We start from the raw sequence: 20,659 nt of genomic DNA on the forward strand, positions 1-20,659 counted from the left end.
CAGTTTCTTTCATGACAGCATGTAGCATTCTAAAAGCTAGGGATTACTGTAATGAAACAGGACAAGAAGTTTTTACTAGAGAGCCATGGCATGTGTATTCATTACTGCATCTGCTATGGATTAGAGTGCGTTTGCAGCACTTCTTACCAAAGAGAGTAACATCAAAGTGCTTTAAAAAGAGTATTGTATTCATAATTTTACTGTGTCCATTGATTGCTTTTGCAATGCTTTTTTGATCAGCATGCCTTGGACGTAGCTTTCACACTGGGCATAGTTTTCTTTAAACTATGCTATTCGAACACTTGCAAAATTTGCATTCCCTGTATTTACGCATGGCTATGATGAAGAATGCTTTAGCTTGCTTTTGTTTTCTTTAACATTTACTTTTTTTGGCATTTTTCTCACTTTTCATGGCTCCTGTTGTTTGTAGGCTCACACTGATTGGTCATATCCCTTAACTGAGTCTAGCTTTTGGATAATAGCCATCATTTGCTCCTGCAGCCTATATCATGGGGCTAAGTAAAGGGTGGTAGTGATTTGTTGAAGACTCAATAAAGCATGAGCTATCTATATATGTTTCCATGCTCCGTTTAGATGAGGATTAGGTTGAAACATAAATGAAGAATATGCATGTTTTCATCCATGTAATAATAATAATATTTGGGGTTTTACGTGCCAAAACCACTTTCTGATTATGAGGCACGCCGTAGTGGAGGACTCCGGAAATTTTGACCACCTGGGGTTCTTTAACGTGCACCTAAATCTAAGCACACAGGTGTTTTCGCATTTCGCCCCCATCGAAATGCGGCCGCCGTGGCCGGGATTCGATCCCGCGACCTCGTGCTCGGCAGCCCAACACCATAGCCACTGAGCAACCACGGCGGGTTTTTCATCCATGTAGGTGAGGATTAAAGGTTAATGTGGAATGTATTTCGTTGACTTGCAGTTTATAGAATTACATCGTAATAGCTACAGATGATTGAGGACTTGCACTGGCGAAGTCAAAGTGTAGATTTTAGAATTTTAAATTTACTATGCAGAAAATTAATGTTCAATGGCCAAACTGCTGAACAAGCCTGTGATTAGTAATTTGCATCTTGAAGCAGTGAAGTGCACTCATCCTTGCTAAGTAGTCACAATGAACCCAGAAGAACACAAAGAAATCTTCAGATAAATATAATTGGACTAGAGCACATATGGCAGGCACTGCCAAGCCACAAACAGCAGCTTACTGATTTGTTTGAAAATAAAAGTATGTACCCAATTCATTCTGCCAGTACTAGTCTGTGGCTGGCCAGTTTGTGTATTATTTCATATCAGCATTATGCAGGTGTTGTCAGGTGTATATAAGATTTCCTGGTTTTGAGAAAACATTCACTTGTCATCTTTCTTGTGTCCATTGTTTTGTGCTAAACAAAGTAATTATGGATTCACGTGTGTATCTTACCCTCAGCTACTTTTAAAACTAAGAGCTATCCCTAGTATTCACTTCTGTCCTAGATTGTGGCAGATCTACAACTTGTAAATGACAAACAGAATTTCTTGATGACATGAGTTCAAGCTCTACCCTGGTTCAGTTCCCTGACCATCTGGGCCGCAGTTTTGTAGGGATGCATTTTCCAATGCTAATCCTTCCGTACTTTTTACACTTCGGCGATGGTCAGAGCGATGCTCCACCCATCTTATCACTGGGATCAGCCGACCATGAAGGGTGGATGATAAGAGGGGCATAAAACTGAGTGAAAGGCATTGCTACAAGATCGCAACCCAGACCATTGTTTTCCCTCCTATTTACAAATGACATTGACCAGGACACGCCGGTCAATATACGCCTTTTTATGGATGGTTGGGGGGCTTGTAGAAAATTCTACATCTCTAATGATGAAATTATTTAAGGCAGACCTTTGGCCAAAATTAAGGCCAGGTGCTTAAATATTATGGCAGATGAGTAATAACCACAAAAGGAAAAATGGTAGAAATGAAAGTTACACACAAAACTAACTTGCAAAATTTTACTTACAGTGCTAATGATGGCATTTTTATCTGTGGTTGGAAGTTAGAAATATTAAGCGGTTTTAATCGCACTTGATTTCAGAAGGGGCAATCACATAGCCTACACTGAGAAAGAATCCTGTGAGACAAATATTCCACTTACAGAGAACTCTTCATTAAGCTACAAAGACCAGTGCTTGAATTTGTGGTGACAATGTGGGACACATGTATGCAGACTAATAATACCGATCTTGAAGATATCCAGTAAAAATTGGTCACATTTATTTGTAATTCTTAGTGGTGTAAAGTAGTATTACCAACAGTGGTCTTGTGCTTTCATGGTTGGGTGCAGCGTAAGAAATGAAGATGTGGAAAGTGAAACAATGAACACCTTCATCTCCATTTCTTGCACTGTGCCCAACCACAAATCGAAAACAACTTGCCAAATTTTCTGATCTTCTCTTACGCTCTATAAACCTTAAAAGTCTGCAAAACAAGAAAGGTGTTGTCATGAGAGATTTCAAATACTCTGCTTGATTTACCATGAGAAAATTCAAGAGAATAAAAACACATTTTTAACCCTTTTACCCAGAGAGCAACTCTGTCCTCCTGCACTAAAAAAAAAAAAAGTTAATAATTCCTCTTGCAGAACTATCAGCTGTAAAAAGTCGTATTTTCCCTGGACAATTACTGATTGGAATGACTTACCTGCAGATTTAATAAAGCATTTCTCAGTTTCCATCTTTATGAATGCTCTCAAGAAATTATGTTGAAGTCATGTTGTAGCATGTTCTTTGCCAAATTATAAATTGTGTAGTTTGTTTTCTCTGCTGCATGATGTACTCCATCTTACACTGTGTTTTTTTTTTAAATCTTGTATCTTTGATTATGCCACTCCTTTTAACTGCTGTATACACTACTATATATTTTTTTATTGTTCTATACAGCACTTGCAAACTGTGTCTTGCCCAGGTCATTTCATGTAATGTCACGTGTTGCTATATGTTCGAATTGTAATTTGTTGTATCGTGTATTGTTAATGCCCACGCTTGCTTAAAGGGGCCCTTAACCACTTTCTATCAAAGTGGAGAAATGCATTTGAAGTTAAAATAGGCGATTTGAGAAATACTCTGTCACAGAAAGTACTTCAATGTGTTCAGCAGAGGCAGAGTTATTGGCGATCAAACTTGGCCTTCACAGTGCTTCCACACCTTCTTCAATGCCTTGCACTGTAAAGGCTATGGCGGAGCAGGGCATGCCCACAATGCTCTGCCTGGCGCGCAGATAAAATTTGATTGTGGATGTTAACTTAGAAAAAGCGTAGACGCCACTACTTCTGATTTCGGCACCTACACCACCCCAAACATAAGCCAAACACGGTTGTCCTCAGCGAGCCACAATGCACTTATCCAGTGGACTCGTCAGGGCACCCAGCAGTGGCCGCGGTATCTACGCCAGGTAGCAGACCACAGCTGCATGCAACTGTAGTGGATATGCGCAGCGTCTGCTTTGTGCACGACAGGGCTTGAGTGCATGCTCTCACTCATATGCTCCATTCTGACCATGCTACGTGGTGCGAACTGACTTTGTCCTTCACCATCTTGACCAACGCATGGTAGCCACATCCAACTTGCACATTTTGAAGCACTATCAATAATTCTGCCAAGACATCTAACGAAAGCCCAAGAGTGAGCGTGCACTGGCAAGCATGCGTGTGGTATGGCCTTAAGTTTCGTGTGGTTCTAGGCTAGTTGAACGTTCAAATCTAGTCAAAATTAGTGGGGCCCAATGTCTATGACACCGATAAGCAGGGTGGCCAAAGTTTAATTCCCACATGGGCAACTGTGGCCGAGCATGAGCAGATGATAGTCGGCTTCTTCCGGAAGTAATTATTATCGAAATCTGAAAGCAGATTTTCACTTACTGTTTAGTAATCTTTATCAATAAATATACACAGTAACAGTATGAAGAAGCGCACTGATCCAAACATCCTTCTTGATGTCAGCTATTGAACAATAGCAGCCACGTATGGGAGTCTGCTATATTACGAAATGAGGCATCCAGAAAAGAGTGAGGAGCAGGCTTCTGTTGAAAAGAGAGCGTTTGAGAGAAAGGCGACTTCGTGCTCCACTTACGAACTCCACACACCGCGCATGACTGCAAAACTTGGCTGAGATGTTCACAGCAGCGTATCCTATCCACGGACTATGTTTTTTCACCAAATGCGAGGGGTGGTTCAGGACCCCTTTAAGGCCTGGAACTCAGGCTAGCAGCAATGTACTTGTAAATAAATGTATTAGCTTATGGGTTGAAATTCGGAAGCTAATGACTAAATTTTAAAAGCAGCTAGGACTCTGCAAAGATCAATGTACCAGAAAATGATAGGTATAATGTTAACAGACAGGAAGATGGGGGCATAGATTAGAGAGGAAATGTTGGTAGCAGAAATTTTAGTTGAAGTGAGGAGGAAGAAGTGGAGTTGGGCAGGTGATTGTAATGTCTAGTACAGATAACTAGTGGATTGTTAGAGTAACACATTGGGTGCCAATGGAAGAGAAACACAGTCAAGGGGGGAGAGGATTAGCTAGAGTGATGAGATTAGAAAATTTGCAAGCATAGGATGGAGTTGGCTAATGCAACTGAAATTGATTTATTGAATTGTTGTTGACATATTTCAAGAAAGCTACAGGAGCTAAAGGTGCATAGCACCTGATTGGGGCTCCTGTACCTACATCTATTGCTCTGCCAATGCTCCAAATACACAAATCTTACTTGACTGCTCCTGCAGATTTTGAGTGTAGCTGCAGTATGCATGTGATCAGTCTTAGATTATGAATAGTTCCCCCAAACATTTCTAGAAAATTTTGTATTATCCATTCGTATAGTTTAAATTGGTTCTAACATACAGGGGTATAAACCACATTTAGCATGAGCATGCTAGTGTGTGTCTCGTGGTCCATGTGATACCAGCTGCGTATGCTTGAGAGAACGCTGCTAGCACACCGAGCAAGTGCAAGAGGTTTAGCTGATGCTCAGTCTGGTTCTTTGCTTGCTACCATTACTGCCCGACTCGCTGAGAAGAGAGATTCATTTGTCGATGCTGAAAGTCACTCTGCTTATTATTCTTACTTGGCAGCTATATACAGAGCCTGTATATAGATGATAAGCGCGAGTTGCAGAGGAAAGGCGACTGGAGAAACTTGTTTTCACCCCACTACATCAAATGTGCACAATGCCCTCTGGAGCTTCCTGGCTGTCGCCACATTAGCCGCTTGACAGCTGTAATTATCCGTGACTCCCCTCAGAAGCATTGCAGAAGCTGCAGCGCTTCCCTTTCTACTAACCTGTGAGGCCAGAGGGGACGCAGATAGAACTGTAGAGAGAAGGAGAAGAGGCAGTTCTCATATAAGAGAGGGGGGAGGTGATGTGAGAAGGCAAGGAAACCTCACTACTATACGACAGCGGTTGCGGGGAAACAGGATAAGCTTAAGTTCAAGGTACAGTACATTACGTTGCTGCTATTTCTGAAAAATAAACACCATGTGAATAGGTCAAGCGGGCAACTTACGCAGGGCGTGCAGATGCAGAGCCGCATTAATTAAAGTGCACCGCAAGGTCCAGGAGGCACTATGAAAGCGGTCGATCGTCAAATCAACACTTGTGTGTCCGCCGCATTAGCTTTACGGCTAAAGTATTGCTAGAGGTCGCGGATTTTATCCCAATCGTGGCAGCCGCATTTCGACTGGGGCGAAATAGAAAACGCACGTGCACTTGGATTTTGGGACACGTTAAAGAACATCACGGGGGTCAAAATTAATCCGAAGTCTACCACTACGGCTTGCCTCATAATCTGAGTGCGGTTTTGGCACGTACAGCCCCATAATCCAATTCCAATTTAATACTTCTGCCACAATGCGATGTGCCATGTGAGGAGATGACAACACTGAACCCTCTCAGAGGTTATAAAATATGGCGCACAACAACGCCTCAAGCAAACACCCCTCCCTGTGTGTTCTGTGTACTATGCAGACAAACAGCAGTGATGCACGCAAGGTAACGTTTAACGTCAACTCACCACTCTCATGTTACCCGAAACGTTGAAGAAATTAAGCTTTAGCCGTCAACATCACCGCTAATTATCGTCAATCAAAGCATCCAGCACGGAAAGCTTTGTGTACATCGATTCCCACAGTGTGTGGGATCTACATAATTTTTTTCCCATACAACGTGTACAAGTCAAGCACCATTTGGTGTGAGCAGGCAAGTTGCCTTTCACAGCGAGTCGGGCGGCATCCAGCTCCATGGCACATAATACAGAGGAGTCAGTCCACATCATAATCTTTGTGCTCTTGCAGTGTAATTTTAAAAGAGTTGAATGCTAGACTAGTTGGTATTTTGACATGAGACCCATCTTGAAGTACAGCGCAACGAGATGTTGCATTGTATTTCAATATGGCTCGCAGTGTAGTTCCACAGCTTTGTTGACACTACACAAAGCATAAGCCATATGCTCATGGGTTTATTCTTACGTATGTTTCATGATGCGAGATAATTTAATCATTTTCACACATGTGGGGGACAGCTAAGCAACAAGAACGCCTCCTGATGCAGGTGCCTTGTGGGCATTACGGAGCGCTACTTCACGGCCCATTACTTTGACCACAGCCTGGTAGGGGCTCAGGCAGATCAGGAGGTTCTCAAGACACTGCTGCGTGACAAGCTGCCTCGACTGCACCGGCACTTGGCACAGCTTGACATTGAGCTCTGCACTGTCACCCTCAACTGGTTCCTTGCCATCTTCTTCGACTCCGTTCCCTTTGAGGTAGGTGACATTTTCCCTCCGAGTTTATTCTCAATTACCATTTTCGTAATTTCTGATTAAAATTGCTCTTGTGGGCATTTTTGGGGGGGTAGTGTTATCAGCTGTGAACTGCATTTTCTTCGTGCTCTATTGATGGAGTATGCGGAGGGGAAAATGCGCAGCCAGACTGCTTCACTTTTGTAGCTGTAACCACACGGCATAATTTAATATATTACACATATGTTTACACATATTACACACATGTTAGCCTTGTGCAGCAAGCCAACAAAGTCCACTATTCTTTGTAATAGTTCCTTTACAAAGCTTGCAAGGTTCTTGAGTTATGAATTCCATTTTTAGCCAGTCTTGCAGCCCTTTATTTGTAGTCATTGTAGTTTATAACAGTATGGAGGGGACATTTTGCTTTATAAAATTTTTCTCTATGTGTCAAGTTCATATATATAAAGGGTGAGATCGTATTGCCACTAGTGCTGTTAAATGGGCTAGTTAGTTGCGAGATTCTTGGTTCAAGTTACCAGCATAATAGAAATGGGACACAAAGAGAATGCGCAGACACCACAAATGCTGGTTACTACAACGAATATTTACTTAACACAAGGCTACTGTTATGAATCTGTTGGGCTTTGCCCGCATGGGTTCGAATCCCATCTTCGTCGCCAATTGTTATGAATTAACGCGAAGGAGTGGTGAAAATGCAGAGGGCCGTGCAACCATGCTCAAAAGTTGCGTACCCCTAAAGGCCTGGCCTGTAAGCCCGGCACTTCTTTCTCTACTGCACATAACACAGCCAGCGCTAGGAGGCACTACCTATAAGCTACATATAGGTAACACTATACAAGCAAGAACTGTAAAATGTACAGTGTTATTACTGCACATGCATACCACACATCCTCTGAATAAGATAGTCCATTTTTTTTTCTTTCTGATGCCCACAGAAGTGGTACTAGTACAGTTATCACCTTTTTTTATATTTAGCAGGGACACGCAGGCATGTGACTTGAGCTTGGCACCATGCCTGATCTTAGTGCTGGCAGCAGCAGTGCTTACGCACTGCATAGGTGTGAATTGTGAGGCTGGTACTATTGCTGAATGCTGAATAAGCTGGTTACTGGCATTGGGAAACGTGCGAACAACACTAAGGAAAACGAGACACAAAGCATGGAAGTACACAGGACGGGTGTAGGACATCAACTGGCCCGGCCACAAGGATTACTTGCATCGAAAGGTTCACGTTGGTTGCAGTAATTTTAGAACACACCACTCACGATCACCCATTACTCACTCATTCCATGCATTCTTTTTCTTGGCAATCAATTTTTTTTCCTGGCACTGCCTCCATTCTGTTGCCTTCTAGCATGCCAAGTGCTATGACAGAAATTCTGTCATGTCAAAAGCTGCATGACTTCTTCATTCTTGTTAAATACTAGTAAGATTTGCATATCATGCTTATGTTTTCAAAAGATTGAAGCCTAAACTGAACATTCTTTATTGTGTAGGCGTAAATTTGTCTGCACATTGTCTTGAAAAGGCCTAGCATGGTACCAGTCAACGTTGTGGAGACAGCTGTAGCTGTGGTCTTTGTGCCTGTGCAGTGTGGCTGCACTGCTGCTGCCAGCACTTGGATCGGGCATTGTATCAAGCTCAAACACCCGTGTTCTCTCAGTATATTGTCCATTGTTCCTTTCATGCTGTTCGATTTCAATAATGTGCAGCCATACATTTGTGTACTTCCTATACATTTGGTACCCCCTGTGCATAAAGTTTTTATGTGGCACCAAATTATGTACACTCGATTGCAGGCAGAACTTTCAATGTTTGTAGTGTTTTGAAGTTCCATTTTATGATTTTGTCTTTAATCTCAAGCACACACTGCACATAGATTACAGCAAATAAAAAGTTTTCACTTTGCGTTCTGGCTTATGTTGTTTCTTATTTCTCTTAGACTGGAGTGCATACTGTACCAAGTGCCTGCCTTTTAGAAGGAGAAGTAAAGTGTGTACCTCAAGTATCACATATGTCTTTCCTAATTCAACAACTTGTGTGGCAGGTTGGTCTAAGCCACAAGTTGGTACCTTTCCGTATTACAGTAGACTTCTTCCAAAATGAATTTTCTGAAAGTGTCTCAATACCCCTTGGAGCACAAAAGTTTGTTTTATGCTGCTGGCCACAGTGCATTCCTTAGTGAACATTCTGTCTGTGCACATGCATGCATTCATCACTTCTTTCCATCAACTCTCTCTCTCATCTTTCTATTCACCTGTTCCTCTCCCACACCATATGGTCGCCAAACAGACACTTTTCTGGTGAATACCCTGCCTTCTCCAGGGTGCCTACCAACTGCGGAAACCGGGAAAACTGGAAGTTCTCTGGAGAAACTCAGGGAATTTGTGCTTCTATCAGGAAAAATTAGCTGTAAATTTATTGAAAACGAAAGAAATCCGCACTAATGCTGGCTCAAGTAACATAAAGAAATCATAACAAATCGTCTTTAATGTCATGCCATCAGTTGGAGGAGTTGCCAGTGTATACAACATACAACTGATGAAGAGGATGCTTCAAATGGTCCATGGGGCAAATGCGCGGCAGATGGAGGATGAGAACAGAAAGGACCAACGCATAGAGAAATGAACGGGGAAGGAAGTGTGCCGTTGCTTCTTTGAAGGAGCTTGAACTTAAAAAACAAAGTGTTCGCTGACACCGAGATGCAGGCATCCCTCATCCAAACCAAACTCTTTACACTGAGGCGTTGTGTGCGGACTGAGAGTATGTCGGTACAGTTGTGGTTGACTTTCTAGCTTCTGAGAGAGAATCCCACTTGTGACAAAGTTTGGGCCTCATACAAATGAGCTTGCTATCAGTTGATAGAAAGAGCTGTACTTGAAAGTATTTGCTTTTGTATGCATCTCTTTTTATTTGTATTTGAAAATGTTCGACTCGATTTGCAATGGGCTTTACCTTTTTTTTCAAAGATATTTTATTTGCTGTGCATTTTACTGACCCCTCCCTTCTGTTTGCTTTTTGAATAAAATAAACTCTACTCCTTACTATTCAAACTGAATTAAGTCATTTTTAAAAATTTTTTAACATGCTTACTAGAGAGTGACAGCATCGGGCGATATGGTGTCAGCCCATCTTGACATAAAACAAAATTCTGTGTCACTCAGGGAATTTTTCAAAGGTGCTCAGGGAAAACCTGGAAAACTCGGGGAATTTGGAAAAGTCAACTTGGTAGACACCCTGCTTCTCTCTTTTTCTTTTTCCTCTCTCTCTTTAGTGAACATTTTGTGGCAAAAAAAAAGAACATTGGAATACTTGCATTAATAGATTTTTACCTTTTTGAAAAGATTTCGGAGCAGGGTATGCATTCTTCCTGCATCATGTACACTGGCCCAACATAGCTGCCAATGAAGGCAGCCAACATGTGTGCTTGGCCAGCATGCAGTGGGCCTTTTACATCTTTCTCTCCTTCTTGTATGTTTGATTTGTCATATGCTAAACCCCCTCTTCATTTCTAATTGCAACATATGTGCACATGTTAGATTTTATCACTTCTTGTTTCAAATGCTTCTCATGCGGATTAAGTGATCGTGGGATGCACACAGCCCTGTAAGTGATAAATACCCAACCAAATAAGATCTAAGGATGCCTTCATAACCAAAGCAAACAAAAGTAAATGTAGACACCATGACTGTCAGATAGTCACATTGCTTGCCTTACCAGGAACAAAAGCAGATGCCATGAGCATCTGCTAGCTTTACGCAAAACTTCGGCCTGGCTTGAAAGAACTGCAAATGGGTTTGTTTGTTAATTATTTTTATATTTAATTTTGGCTGCCAGAAAAAAAGTTAATTGATTATCTATGAATACATTTTGTTGACGCTTATTCAACTGCTATGCTGAAATGATTCACCTCTTAATGCATGGAATGCTGAGACCTCACAAAATTTTATATGAGCTTACCTTATTTGGTGAAGGAGGACATTACTGGTGTCGGCGAGAATGCACACTTCCTTTTATATTGTGTACTACTTGCAACATGCACCACCGCAATATCCAGTACATTTCACTACATTCATGTTCTCTATCTGCTTTGCTTGTTCATTTAAAACGCTTGAAGCTATCTATATTGAATTCTTTGGTAAGCTGAACAGTTCAGAAACCATTGTTTCGCATAGCTTCACCTCTTTTATGCTGAATTTCTGACAGGCACGCAGGTTTCCAAGGTTTGGTTGATTGATTCGTAGGTTTTAATGTCCCAGTCAACTCTGGGTTGGTGAGGGATGTCATAGGGGAGGGCTCTGGACTAATTTTAACCTGAGGCTTTAAATCTACAATGGTGTCTTTCACGCTATACACATAGTACCGTATTTATTCGCGTATAACCCGCACCAAAATGTGAAAAAACGCGTTTAAAAAGTGGGGGTGCGGGTTATCTGCGAATTTTTTCCTTGGGAGGGGGGGGGGGGGGGGTCGGCTTCACCGCAATGTGCGGCGGCCTCCCCGTGTAGTCCGCCATCCCCATCGTCATCGACGCTTGTCAAGCCGATGAAGGGCCAACGAAAGGCCAGCATTGTTTAGTGTACTTACCCCAGTTTGCACTGTTTGCCTGCTTTGTTTTGGCATCATGAGTGCGACTCGACGGCAGTGTTTCACAGCGAAAGAGAAGCTAAAGATTATAGCCGCTGCCGAAGAAATCGGCAACAGAGCTACTGCAAGACAGCATGACGTCGACGAGTCGTGCATTCGCGACTGGAGGAAGAAAAAAGAGTCTCGAAGCAACGAACCGGAACAGGCGAGCGTTTCGGGGTCCGAAGACTGGCGCGTACCCCCACCTCGAGACGCAGCTTGCGAAGTTCATTGAGGAGCAGAGAAGTCGTGGCCACGCTGTTTCGACTGAGATGGCGCAAATGGAAGCCCTGAAGTTGGCCCGGGAATTGAACATTCCACGTGAGTTTCGTGCAAGCCGTGGATGGCTTCAGCGCTTCATGCGAAGACATGGATTTTCTATGCGGCGGCGAACAACCATGTGCCAGTGGCTTCCTGAAGCCTACGAGGAAAAGTTGTTGAACTTTCAACGATATGTGATCGCACTTCGGAAGGAGCACAGCTATTTGCTGTCTCAGGTGGGAAATGCTGATCAAACACCTGTGTACTTTGAGATGCCGATGGACACGACCATGGAAAAAAAGGGCTCCAAATCAGTCAGCGTGCTGACCGGCGGAAATGCCAAGCTGCGCTGCACAGTCATGCTATGCGCTTTGGCTGACGGCACGAAACTGCGCCCGTATGTCATTTTCAAACGCAAGACGCCACCTGGCATTCCACTGCCCCCAGGAATCGTTGTGCGTGCGGAAGAAAATTCGTGGATGAACAGTGGCCGAGTCGGTGACTGGCTTCGAGTAATCTGGGAGCGAAGACCAGGTGCCTTGCTGGCACGCCGGTCGATGCTCGTACTAGATTCCTTCAGAGGCCACTGCACTGATGCGGTGAAGGCTCGCCTTGCCGAGACCAGCACCGACCTCGTCATAATACCTGGCGGCATGACGTCCATGCTACAGCCACTCGACGTGTGCCTGAACAAGCCGTTCAAGGCACACGTGAAGCGGCTGTATGCCCAGTTGATGGCCGACGGCATTTACGCCCTCACACCGACGGGACGCGTGCGAAGGCCTGATATTCCATTGCTGTGCCAGTGGATCGTGGATGCGTGGAAAGCGATACCGGCCGATTTGGTGCGCAAAAGCTTTAAAAAATGTGCGATCAGTAATAGTCTGGATGGTTCCGAGGACGACTACGTCTTTGAGAGTGGCGATGAAGCCTCGGATGGCAGTAGTGAGAGCGGCGACGATTAAGAATCGGATAACCAGTGACGTGGTGGCGGTCGTTTGAATAAATGTTCTGAAAACGAAATGATCACTGAGTGTGAGTTGCATCTTTCTAGCGCTCATTTTTTTTTTCAGGTAAACGTGCGGGTTATACGCGAGTTTTTTTTTTTTTTTTCCGCCGAGTTCAAAGTTAGGGGTGCGGGTTATACGCAGGGGCGGGTTATACGCGGGTAAATACGGTATGTAGTTTTCTTCTTATTTTATCTGGAATGCTAGCGATTACTGAAAATGATTTGAAATGCATGGCATGCACTGAATTTAGCATGTCACTGATGCTAAGTAAAATGAGAATGGCACATCTAATCTGAATTTCAAATGCAATCTAGAATTGTGCCTTGTTGAAAGTTTTCTCTTGTGGCTTTGACCGTGTTGTGTACTGTCACCTGCAAACTGGCAATTTATTTCCTTTTTAATTGCCTGTCAGTGATGCCCATAGTTTAATGGGCCCAGGGCATCTCTTCGGTTTGAGGTACATTTGCTAATTCTACAGTTAGCTTTAAACATAAACAAATCAAGAGAACTGCACCCATATTCTCATACAGTAAATTTCAGTGGCACCTTCTTTTCTGCGTGCTGACTCTGTCTGGTGCAGTTTCTCTTCAACAAAGGCATTCACTGACATCTCCACATTCCTCATGCTACACTTCATTGCCTGCAGGGTTTTGCATTCCATGTCAGGTTCTGATACTGTCATCAAAAAAAAGGGGGGGGGGGGAGTGCTGAATTGCATTTTATACCATGGTGCACAGGCTGCAGTTGCAATGATACACAGTGCTAGCACAAATAGTCTTGATTTCATCCCTCTTTTTTACTTAGGGAAACATAAGGTATGGGAACCAAATATCTCTAAGAAAGGAACTTCTCCAAGTTTTGTTTTCAAGTTACAATTGCTTGTTGTGTGTACTGTCTTCCTCATTACACACATTCAGATGCTAATTCTGCTGGCAACATTTACTGGAGCAGGTGGTCAGTGTTGGCCAGCATGGTGTCACCTGTATCTTGCGTATCTTACATCAAAGTTAAATGGGAGGTATAACAACTGGATGAGCAGATGCCTCCCGAGACTAAAAGAGTAGACACTAATCTTCAGCTGGAGCCTGCCCTCTTCAGTCCTGTGGCAGTTACTCATTTGTGGCATGGAACAAAACTGGCAGGATTGTCTTACTGGAAGAATGGGAAGTTAATCATGGGTTTAGTAAGTCGAGGGGTATAACTCCTATTGTTACTTCTTTGGTGAAAAAAAAAACTTTTGCCGGCGTCCCCATGTGCCCTTGTGCAGGTGAAAACTTTTACATAAAATTATTTACTTGTCACAGAAATGCACAAAAGTTAGTTGTTCAGCATCTGAGAAAATAAAACTGGTTGAGTTGTTCTGCAAACTAAGTAAAAATACTTTTGATTATTGTCAGTGTGTCCGCGCAATGCCTGATATCAATTGGGGAGGTCATGTGTGCTACCACTTTATGTATACTATACACCAGGTGTTCTTTTTTCTTTTTTCTTAGAGTTAAGAGAATTTTAAAAGATCACCTGTGGTGGATAGTGCAATTCTAATCGTCGAGCTAGATTGCTAAGAGAGGCAGATATTACTTGGACAAATCGAAATGCACACTAATTGACTAATCAACAAAAGTACAGTAATAGACTTTTTAGCTAATTACATTGGGGCACAGATTGAAGTTTACAAATTGTAGTGGTCGAGTTTGCAAGGCTTATTGACTTGGAACGAATCCTAAGGATGACACCAGCTCAGAGATATGTGATGTCAAATGCAGTAAAATGCACTTGTTTCACTTGCTTTCTTAACAAAACACCCTTTTATGCATTGCAAGACAAAAATAGTTGGAATATCAATGCATTTCATCACTCACTCTGGAAACACATATCCTGAAAGTGGTGTCATCCTTAGAATTCATTCAAAGTGGAATACCTTCTGGTCTCACCATCTACAATTAGTAAATTGCAAGAAGTGTAGTAAAGTGACCAGTTAAAAATTTTATAGGGGGAAATCTGTTAATTAGCTGATTGCTCATGGTCATTTCAAAGGAAGCATACTTGTTGAGACATAGACAAACACTAAATCACACAAACACGAGTGTTGACATCACACGTGAGCACTCATTTTTGTTTGATTTAGTGTTTGTCTATGTCTCAACAAGTGTGCTGCCTTTGAAATGGTAATGTACTGACCAACCAGCCCACCAATACCTCCTGAGAATATGCATTTGAATCGATCATAAGAATAATGTCCACCTCTTTGAGTAATCTAGCTCGAAGGTGTATGAGTGTGCTATCTGCTGCAGGTAATTTTTCAAAATTCTATTCTAAAAAGAAAAAGAAAATCCCTATAACATGCTTGTGTGTCTACATGTGTGTGCCTTAGACATGATACACATTTGGACATATCATGATGGAAAGAGTTGGGTAACAGTTGTGCTGGGGGTTAATACGGAACTTCAACAGGGTGCTTTACAGAACTTTAAAAAAATGCCTGTGGCAAACAGTGAAATTTTGAGATAAGGTTTTGCAAAACTTTAAAATTGTACTTCCTGTCTTTCAGTCCTTGCTGTGCACAATAAATATTTAGAAAACATACCGTTACTGCATTGTACACTATTTTAAAGTTGTTTCTTTAATATTGTCTAAAACTTTTTTTATCACATTCACACTTCCCTGCTGTGCACAACAGAATACTGCAAGATCCTACATAGATATATTATAGACCCAAACATAATACTGTATTTACTCGAATCGAACGCGCACTTTTTTCCCTATAAAACGGGCCCAAAAAATTGCGTGCGCGTTAGAATCGAGTACGACCCTAAATCTGCGTTACCATATCGCCATCGGCATTTCAAAATGGCCGCCTGGTACGCGCTTCGAGCCTAGCTGCCGTAGCTTTCTCCATGTGCTTTTAGTATGTGTGCTTAGGCAATGCTTCCTTTAAGGCTGCCCCACATTCAGCGTTTTCCCGGCGTTTCCTGGCGTTTTGTCACCCGACTTCGCTCGGCGTCGACGCTGAGGGTGGCGCCAAGCCGAAACGTCGTTCTCAAGGGACACCAGATCTCGTCGCCGCCGTCAGAAGCGGCTCGATAAGCGCAGACCAATCAGCGCGTGGCAGGGCGTGGCCGTGCTGCTGACAACTTTGACAAAAGACTTCCGGAGATTCGCGGTTTGCGCCGCCATTGCTGCTTGTTTGATTGCTTCAATCATGCTACTGGTGAACATCGATAATAATGAGAAGCAGGAGCTTCTTTTTTAGCAGCAAAAGCTGCTGCCTTGTTTCCATGATGTGGCGTACGGCGTCTAGAAGGAAAAAGCACCTACTTTGCTTTATGCTCAGCTATCTCAACATCACGATGTTCACGTCGATATCGCTGCCAGTTTTCTGAAGCCTAGCCTTGTGTAATTTTTCTACACTGCCCTGAATATTTTATTTAGCGTAAAACCATACAAAAGGCATAAATATTGCATTGAGGAATACTTATTGTAGCTCTTTTCATTAACATTACACAATTGCTTAGGAGGTTCCTGATTAAATAAATCTGGTTACATTGTGCGACGCTCCGCTGCCTCCGCTGGCACTGGTCTGCGTGCCCCTCCTGTGGCTGGACGCTCTCTCTGGCGCCGTTCATGCGACCGCGCTGGGAGACGCAACGCCGGTAAAAACGTTGAACGTGGGGCGGCCTTACACGCATCTAGGCGTACCGAATTGCATTCTCGTCGCTTAGTTCGTGTCAAAGCGAGAGGCCGCACAAAGGTCAATTCCCTCGTTCCTTCTACCGCACTTCCTCACTCCAGCGTTTTGATAAAGAGTTTCCGCGGTGATTGAGCGAGACGTGTTCATGCTTGTGTGCGCGTGACACCATGCTTATTAATTTAGTTAGTAAGCGAATGTTTAAATGTTTATACAGCCGATAAAACTACTATCCTTACTTTTCGTATGGGCGTCTTGCGCTGGAGTTTGAGGTATTGGCGGCGAGGAGTTACGGAGTCGCCATCTATCGGTAGCGCCTCGCTGGCGTAGTATGAGGGATCACGCGACGCGCTCCTCATAGGTTTTGCTGTCAGCGCTCACTGAAAACACCACGCGGGAGCTCTCCCAGACATTTCTGTTAGTACTTTCGAAACGAGAGAAGTTTTTTACTGTCTAAATAATAATATTGGGCAAACTGAAAGCACAGAATCGTTTACAGACGCTATCTCTTTACCGAATACGTACAGTGAACGCCACTGCGCGCGGTCGCCGCGATGGAGTCTCCCGAACCGGCTTCTTGCGTGAAAGGTAGGCAGACGCTGAGAGCAAACTATGTGAAATATGTTCTTATAGTGTTTGTATAACTAAATGGAGCGTAATAGAATGAAGTCTCAATGCAGCGATCGCACAGGTTACACAGGTTGGCAGCGACCGACTGCGCGTCTGCATGCTTGTCCGCGCACTGTTTCGCTTTCGCCGCGTGCGCATTTTCGCTCCGTGCCATGAGCTTTAGGCCGCAGAATATGAGCATTTGACAGTATACAAGCAACCATTGTTGCGTGGGTGCTATCAGAGCTGTTCAAAGATAATTTCATTGTAGAGACTTCGACGCCTACGGGGACTGTGATGTGCCGTGGCGACGATTCAATCTTTCTTTTTTTCTAAATTCTTGGACATTTCAATATTATTTCTCGAGTTGCGTCGCACTGTATGTTTATTGGTGTTCTCAGCATGCCATTTCCCGCTGCTTCTTCTTTTTTTTTTTTTGTAATCCTGTGCATTAATTCATAACAGAAACATGACCATATGCCATGCTTTTATTTAATGTGCTTCTTACCGCTCCCTTTCCACTCCAGTGATCTTGCCAGTATCTATAGCATCGACAAGTTCATAGACAAAACCATCATGACATTAGCCGGGCAGCGGACTCGGGCGAGCGTCTCAGTGCGCGTTTTCCGAACATCGCAGTCCCAGCGCGGTAGCAGAAATCTTCCTCGCGTCTGTGCTTGCTGCATACCAGAGTTGTAGCCGATGACTGTTTGCCGGTTTTATGTTTCGCGAGCCAAGCTTCACGCACCGTCTTGTCCTGCGGCTACGTATGAAGGCTGACACTGGGCTCCGTTGCGTACGTCCGGCACGGCGGCACCTAGTAGTAGCCTACCATGTTGCGCGCCTTCAAAGGCAGCCACTACCTATTGTAGTGCTTTCAATCCTTGTAAAGGAGACACTCGAAGCGGGAAAATCTCGCCACTAAATGAGGACCGCAGCGTACGAGGGAACTTAAACTCGTTTTCAGCTCGCTTCATCATCATCATCATCACCATCAGCCTAGTTACGCCCACTGCAGGGCAAAGGCCTCTCCCATATTTCTCCAACAACCCTGGTCATGTACTAATTGTGGCCATGCCGTCCCTGCAAACTTCTTAATCTCATCCGCCCACCTAACTTTCTGCCGCCCCCTGCTACGCTTCCCTTCCCTTGGAATCCAGTCCGTAACCCTTAACGACCATCGGTTATCTTCCCTCCTCATTACATGTCCTGCCCATGCCCATTTCTTTTTCTTGATTTCAACTAAGATGTCATTAACTCGCGTTTGTTCCCTCACCCAATCTGCTCTTTTCTTATCCCTTAACGTTACACCTATCATTCTTCTTTCCATAGCTCGTTGCGTCGTCCTCAATTTAAGTAGAACCCTTTTCGTAAGCCTCCAGGTTTCTGCCCCATATGTTAGTACTGGTAACACACAGCTGTTATACACTTTCCTTTTGAGGGATAGTGGCAACCTGCTGTTCATGATTTGAGAATACCTGCCAAACGCACCCCAGCCCATTCTTATTCTTCTGGTTATTTCAGTCTCATGATCCGGATCCGTGGTCACTACCTGCCCTAAGTAGATGTATTCCCTTACCACTTCCAGTGCCTCGCTGCCTATCGTAAACTGCTGTTCTCTTCCGAGATTGTTAAACATTACTTTAGTTTTCTGCAGATTAATTTTCAGACCCACCCTTCTGCTTTGCCTCTCCAGGTCAGTGAGCATACATTGCAATTGGTCTCCTGAGTTTTACTAAGCAAGGCAATATCATCAGCGAATCGCAAGTTGCTAAGGTATTCTCCATCAACCTTTATCCCCAATTCTTCCCACTCCAGGTCTCGGAATACCTCCTGTAAACATGCTGTGAATAGCATTGGAGAGATCGTATCTCCCTGTCTGACGCCTTTCTTTATTGGGATTTTGTTGCTTTCTTTATGGAGGACTACGGTGGCTGTGGAGCCGCTATAGATATCTTTCAGTATTTTTACATACGGCTCGTCTACACCCTGATTCCGTAATGCCTCCATGACTGCTGAGGTTTCGACAGAATCAAACGCTTTCTCGTAATCAATGAAAGCTATATATAAGGGTTGGTTATATCAGAGTCCTTCCGGCCGTGTACAGCGGACGCACTTCGACGGGGGCGAAATGCAAAACACCCGTTTATTTAAATCTAGGCGCATTTTAAAGGATCCCAGGTGATCAAAACTAATCCCGAGTCCCCCACTACGGCGTGCCTCATAATCGTATCGCGGTTCTGGCTCTTAAAATTCCAGATCTTTCTTTTTTTTTTCGGTCTGAGACCACCGCAAGCTCCATGTTATGAGCTGCTTTTTTTTTTTTCGTCCCGTGCGCTCATATCATCGCAGAAGACACGCTCAGGCAGTAGTTTAATTATATTCAATGTTAAAAATAGTTACGTGAAACTAAAGCGATGGTTGAGGAAGTTGAGAAAGCTAGAATACCGAGGCTGCCCCACACACAACCACAGCGGCAGCGGCGTTCGCATGCCCTCTCATGCACGGTTGCGCCTCTAGCGGCAGGCGCTGGCGCTATATGAAACTGAGGCGGCAGTTTCGTGACCAGAAAAAACATGGAAGGACTCTGGTTATATTCTGCACATTTCTCTGTCACTTGATTGATAGTGTGAATATGGTCTATTGTTGAGTAGCCTTTACGGAATCCTGCCTGGTCCTTTGGTTGACAGAAGTCTAAGGCGTTCCTGATCCTATTTGCGATTACCTTAGTAAATACTTTGTAGGCAACGGACAGTAAGCTGATCGGTCTATAATTTTTTCAAGTCTTTGGCGTCCCCTTTCTGATGGATTAGGATTATGTTAGCGTTCTTCCAAGACTCCGGTACGCTCGAGGTTATGAGGCATTGCGTATACAGGGTGGCCAGTTTCTCTAGAACAATCTGACCACCATCCTTCAACAGATCTGCTGGTACCTGATCCTCCCTAGCTGCCTTCCCCCTTTGCATAGCTCCTAAGGCTTTCTTTACTTCTTCTGGCGTTACCTGTGGGATTTAGAATTCCTCTAGGCTATTCTCTCTTCCACTATCGTCGTGGGTGCCACTGGCACTGTATAAATCTCTATAGAACTCCTCAGCCACTTGAACTATCTCATCCATATTAGTAACGATATTGCCGGCTTTGTCTCTTAATGCACACATCTGATTCTTGCCTATTCCTAGTTTCTTCCTAGCTCCTAGCTCCTATTCCTAGCTCGCTTAGGCGCTCCCAAAGCAGCCGACGCGGCCGCTATGTCCACGTGATCCCTAATAGAACGTCACGCCGACGGTGGCGCCTGCTTTTCCAGTGGTGGAGCTCGAGGCCAATAGTAGCGGTGCCTGGTGGCGGCGCGCGAAACGTTATCTGGGTAGTACTGAGCCCTGGCTGTGGCGAAGCACGTTTCTAGCCCGAGTTTTGCGTCGACTCGCACTTTCTTCTTCCCTGTTGCGAGTGCAAAAAGGCTCGTCACTTCTCACAGACCACGCCGACCACGCTCGAGCTATCCGCAGCCTACAAATTAACGAAAACGGACTCTCCGTGAGACGTAATGCTGGAAGTAGAAGAAATCGGCGACGCCGATCCGGAGAGGCCTATCTCACTCAGCCTCGAAAAAGCGTCACCTTCGTTACTTCTGCGTCGTAGGCTGCCATGAACAAG

The 20,659-nt window shown here is 43.9% G+C and overlaps 1 protein-coding gene across 8 annotated transcripts in view; it reads left to right on the plus strand.

Annotated features, from left to right (window-relative positions):
- LOC142587692 (uncharacterized) overlaps positions 1-20,659 on the plus strand; it is an 868,078-nt gene that overhangs the window by 229,938 nt on the left and 617,481 nt on the right. For all 8 annotated transcript variants that reach the window (XM_075698874.1, XM_075698889.1, XM_075698898.1 and 5 more), the window contains one exon: positions 6,604-6,814. In XM_075698874.1, coding sequence (XP_075554989.1) covers positions 6,604-6,814 — 211 coding nt within the window. The remainder of the gene's footprint in view (positions 1-6,603; positions 6,815-20,659) is intronic.

The sequence above is a fragment of the Dermacentor variabilis genome, chromosome 1 (genome assembly GCF_050947875.1).
Source record: "Dermacentor variabilis isolate Ectoservices chromosome 1, ASM5094787v1, whole genome shotgun sequence".
NCBI lineage: Eukaryota > Metazoa > Arthropoda > Arachnida > Ixodida > Ixodidae > Dermacentor > Dermacentor variabilis.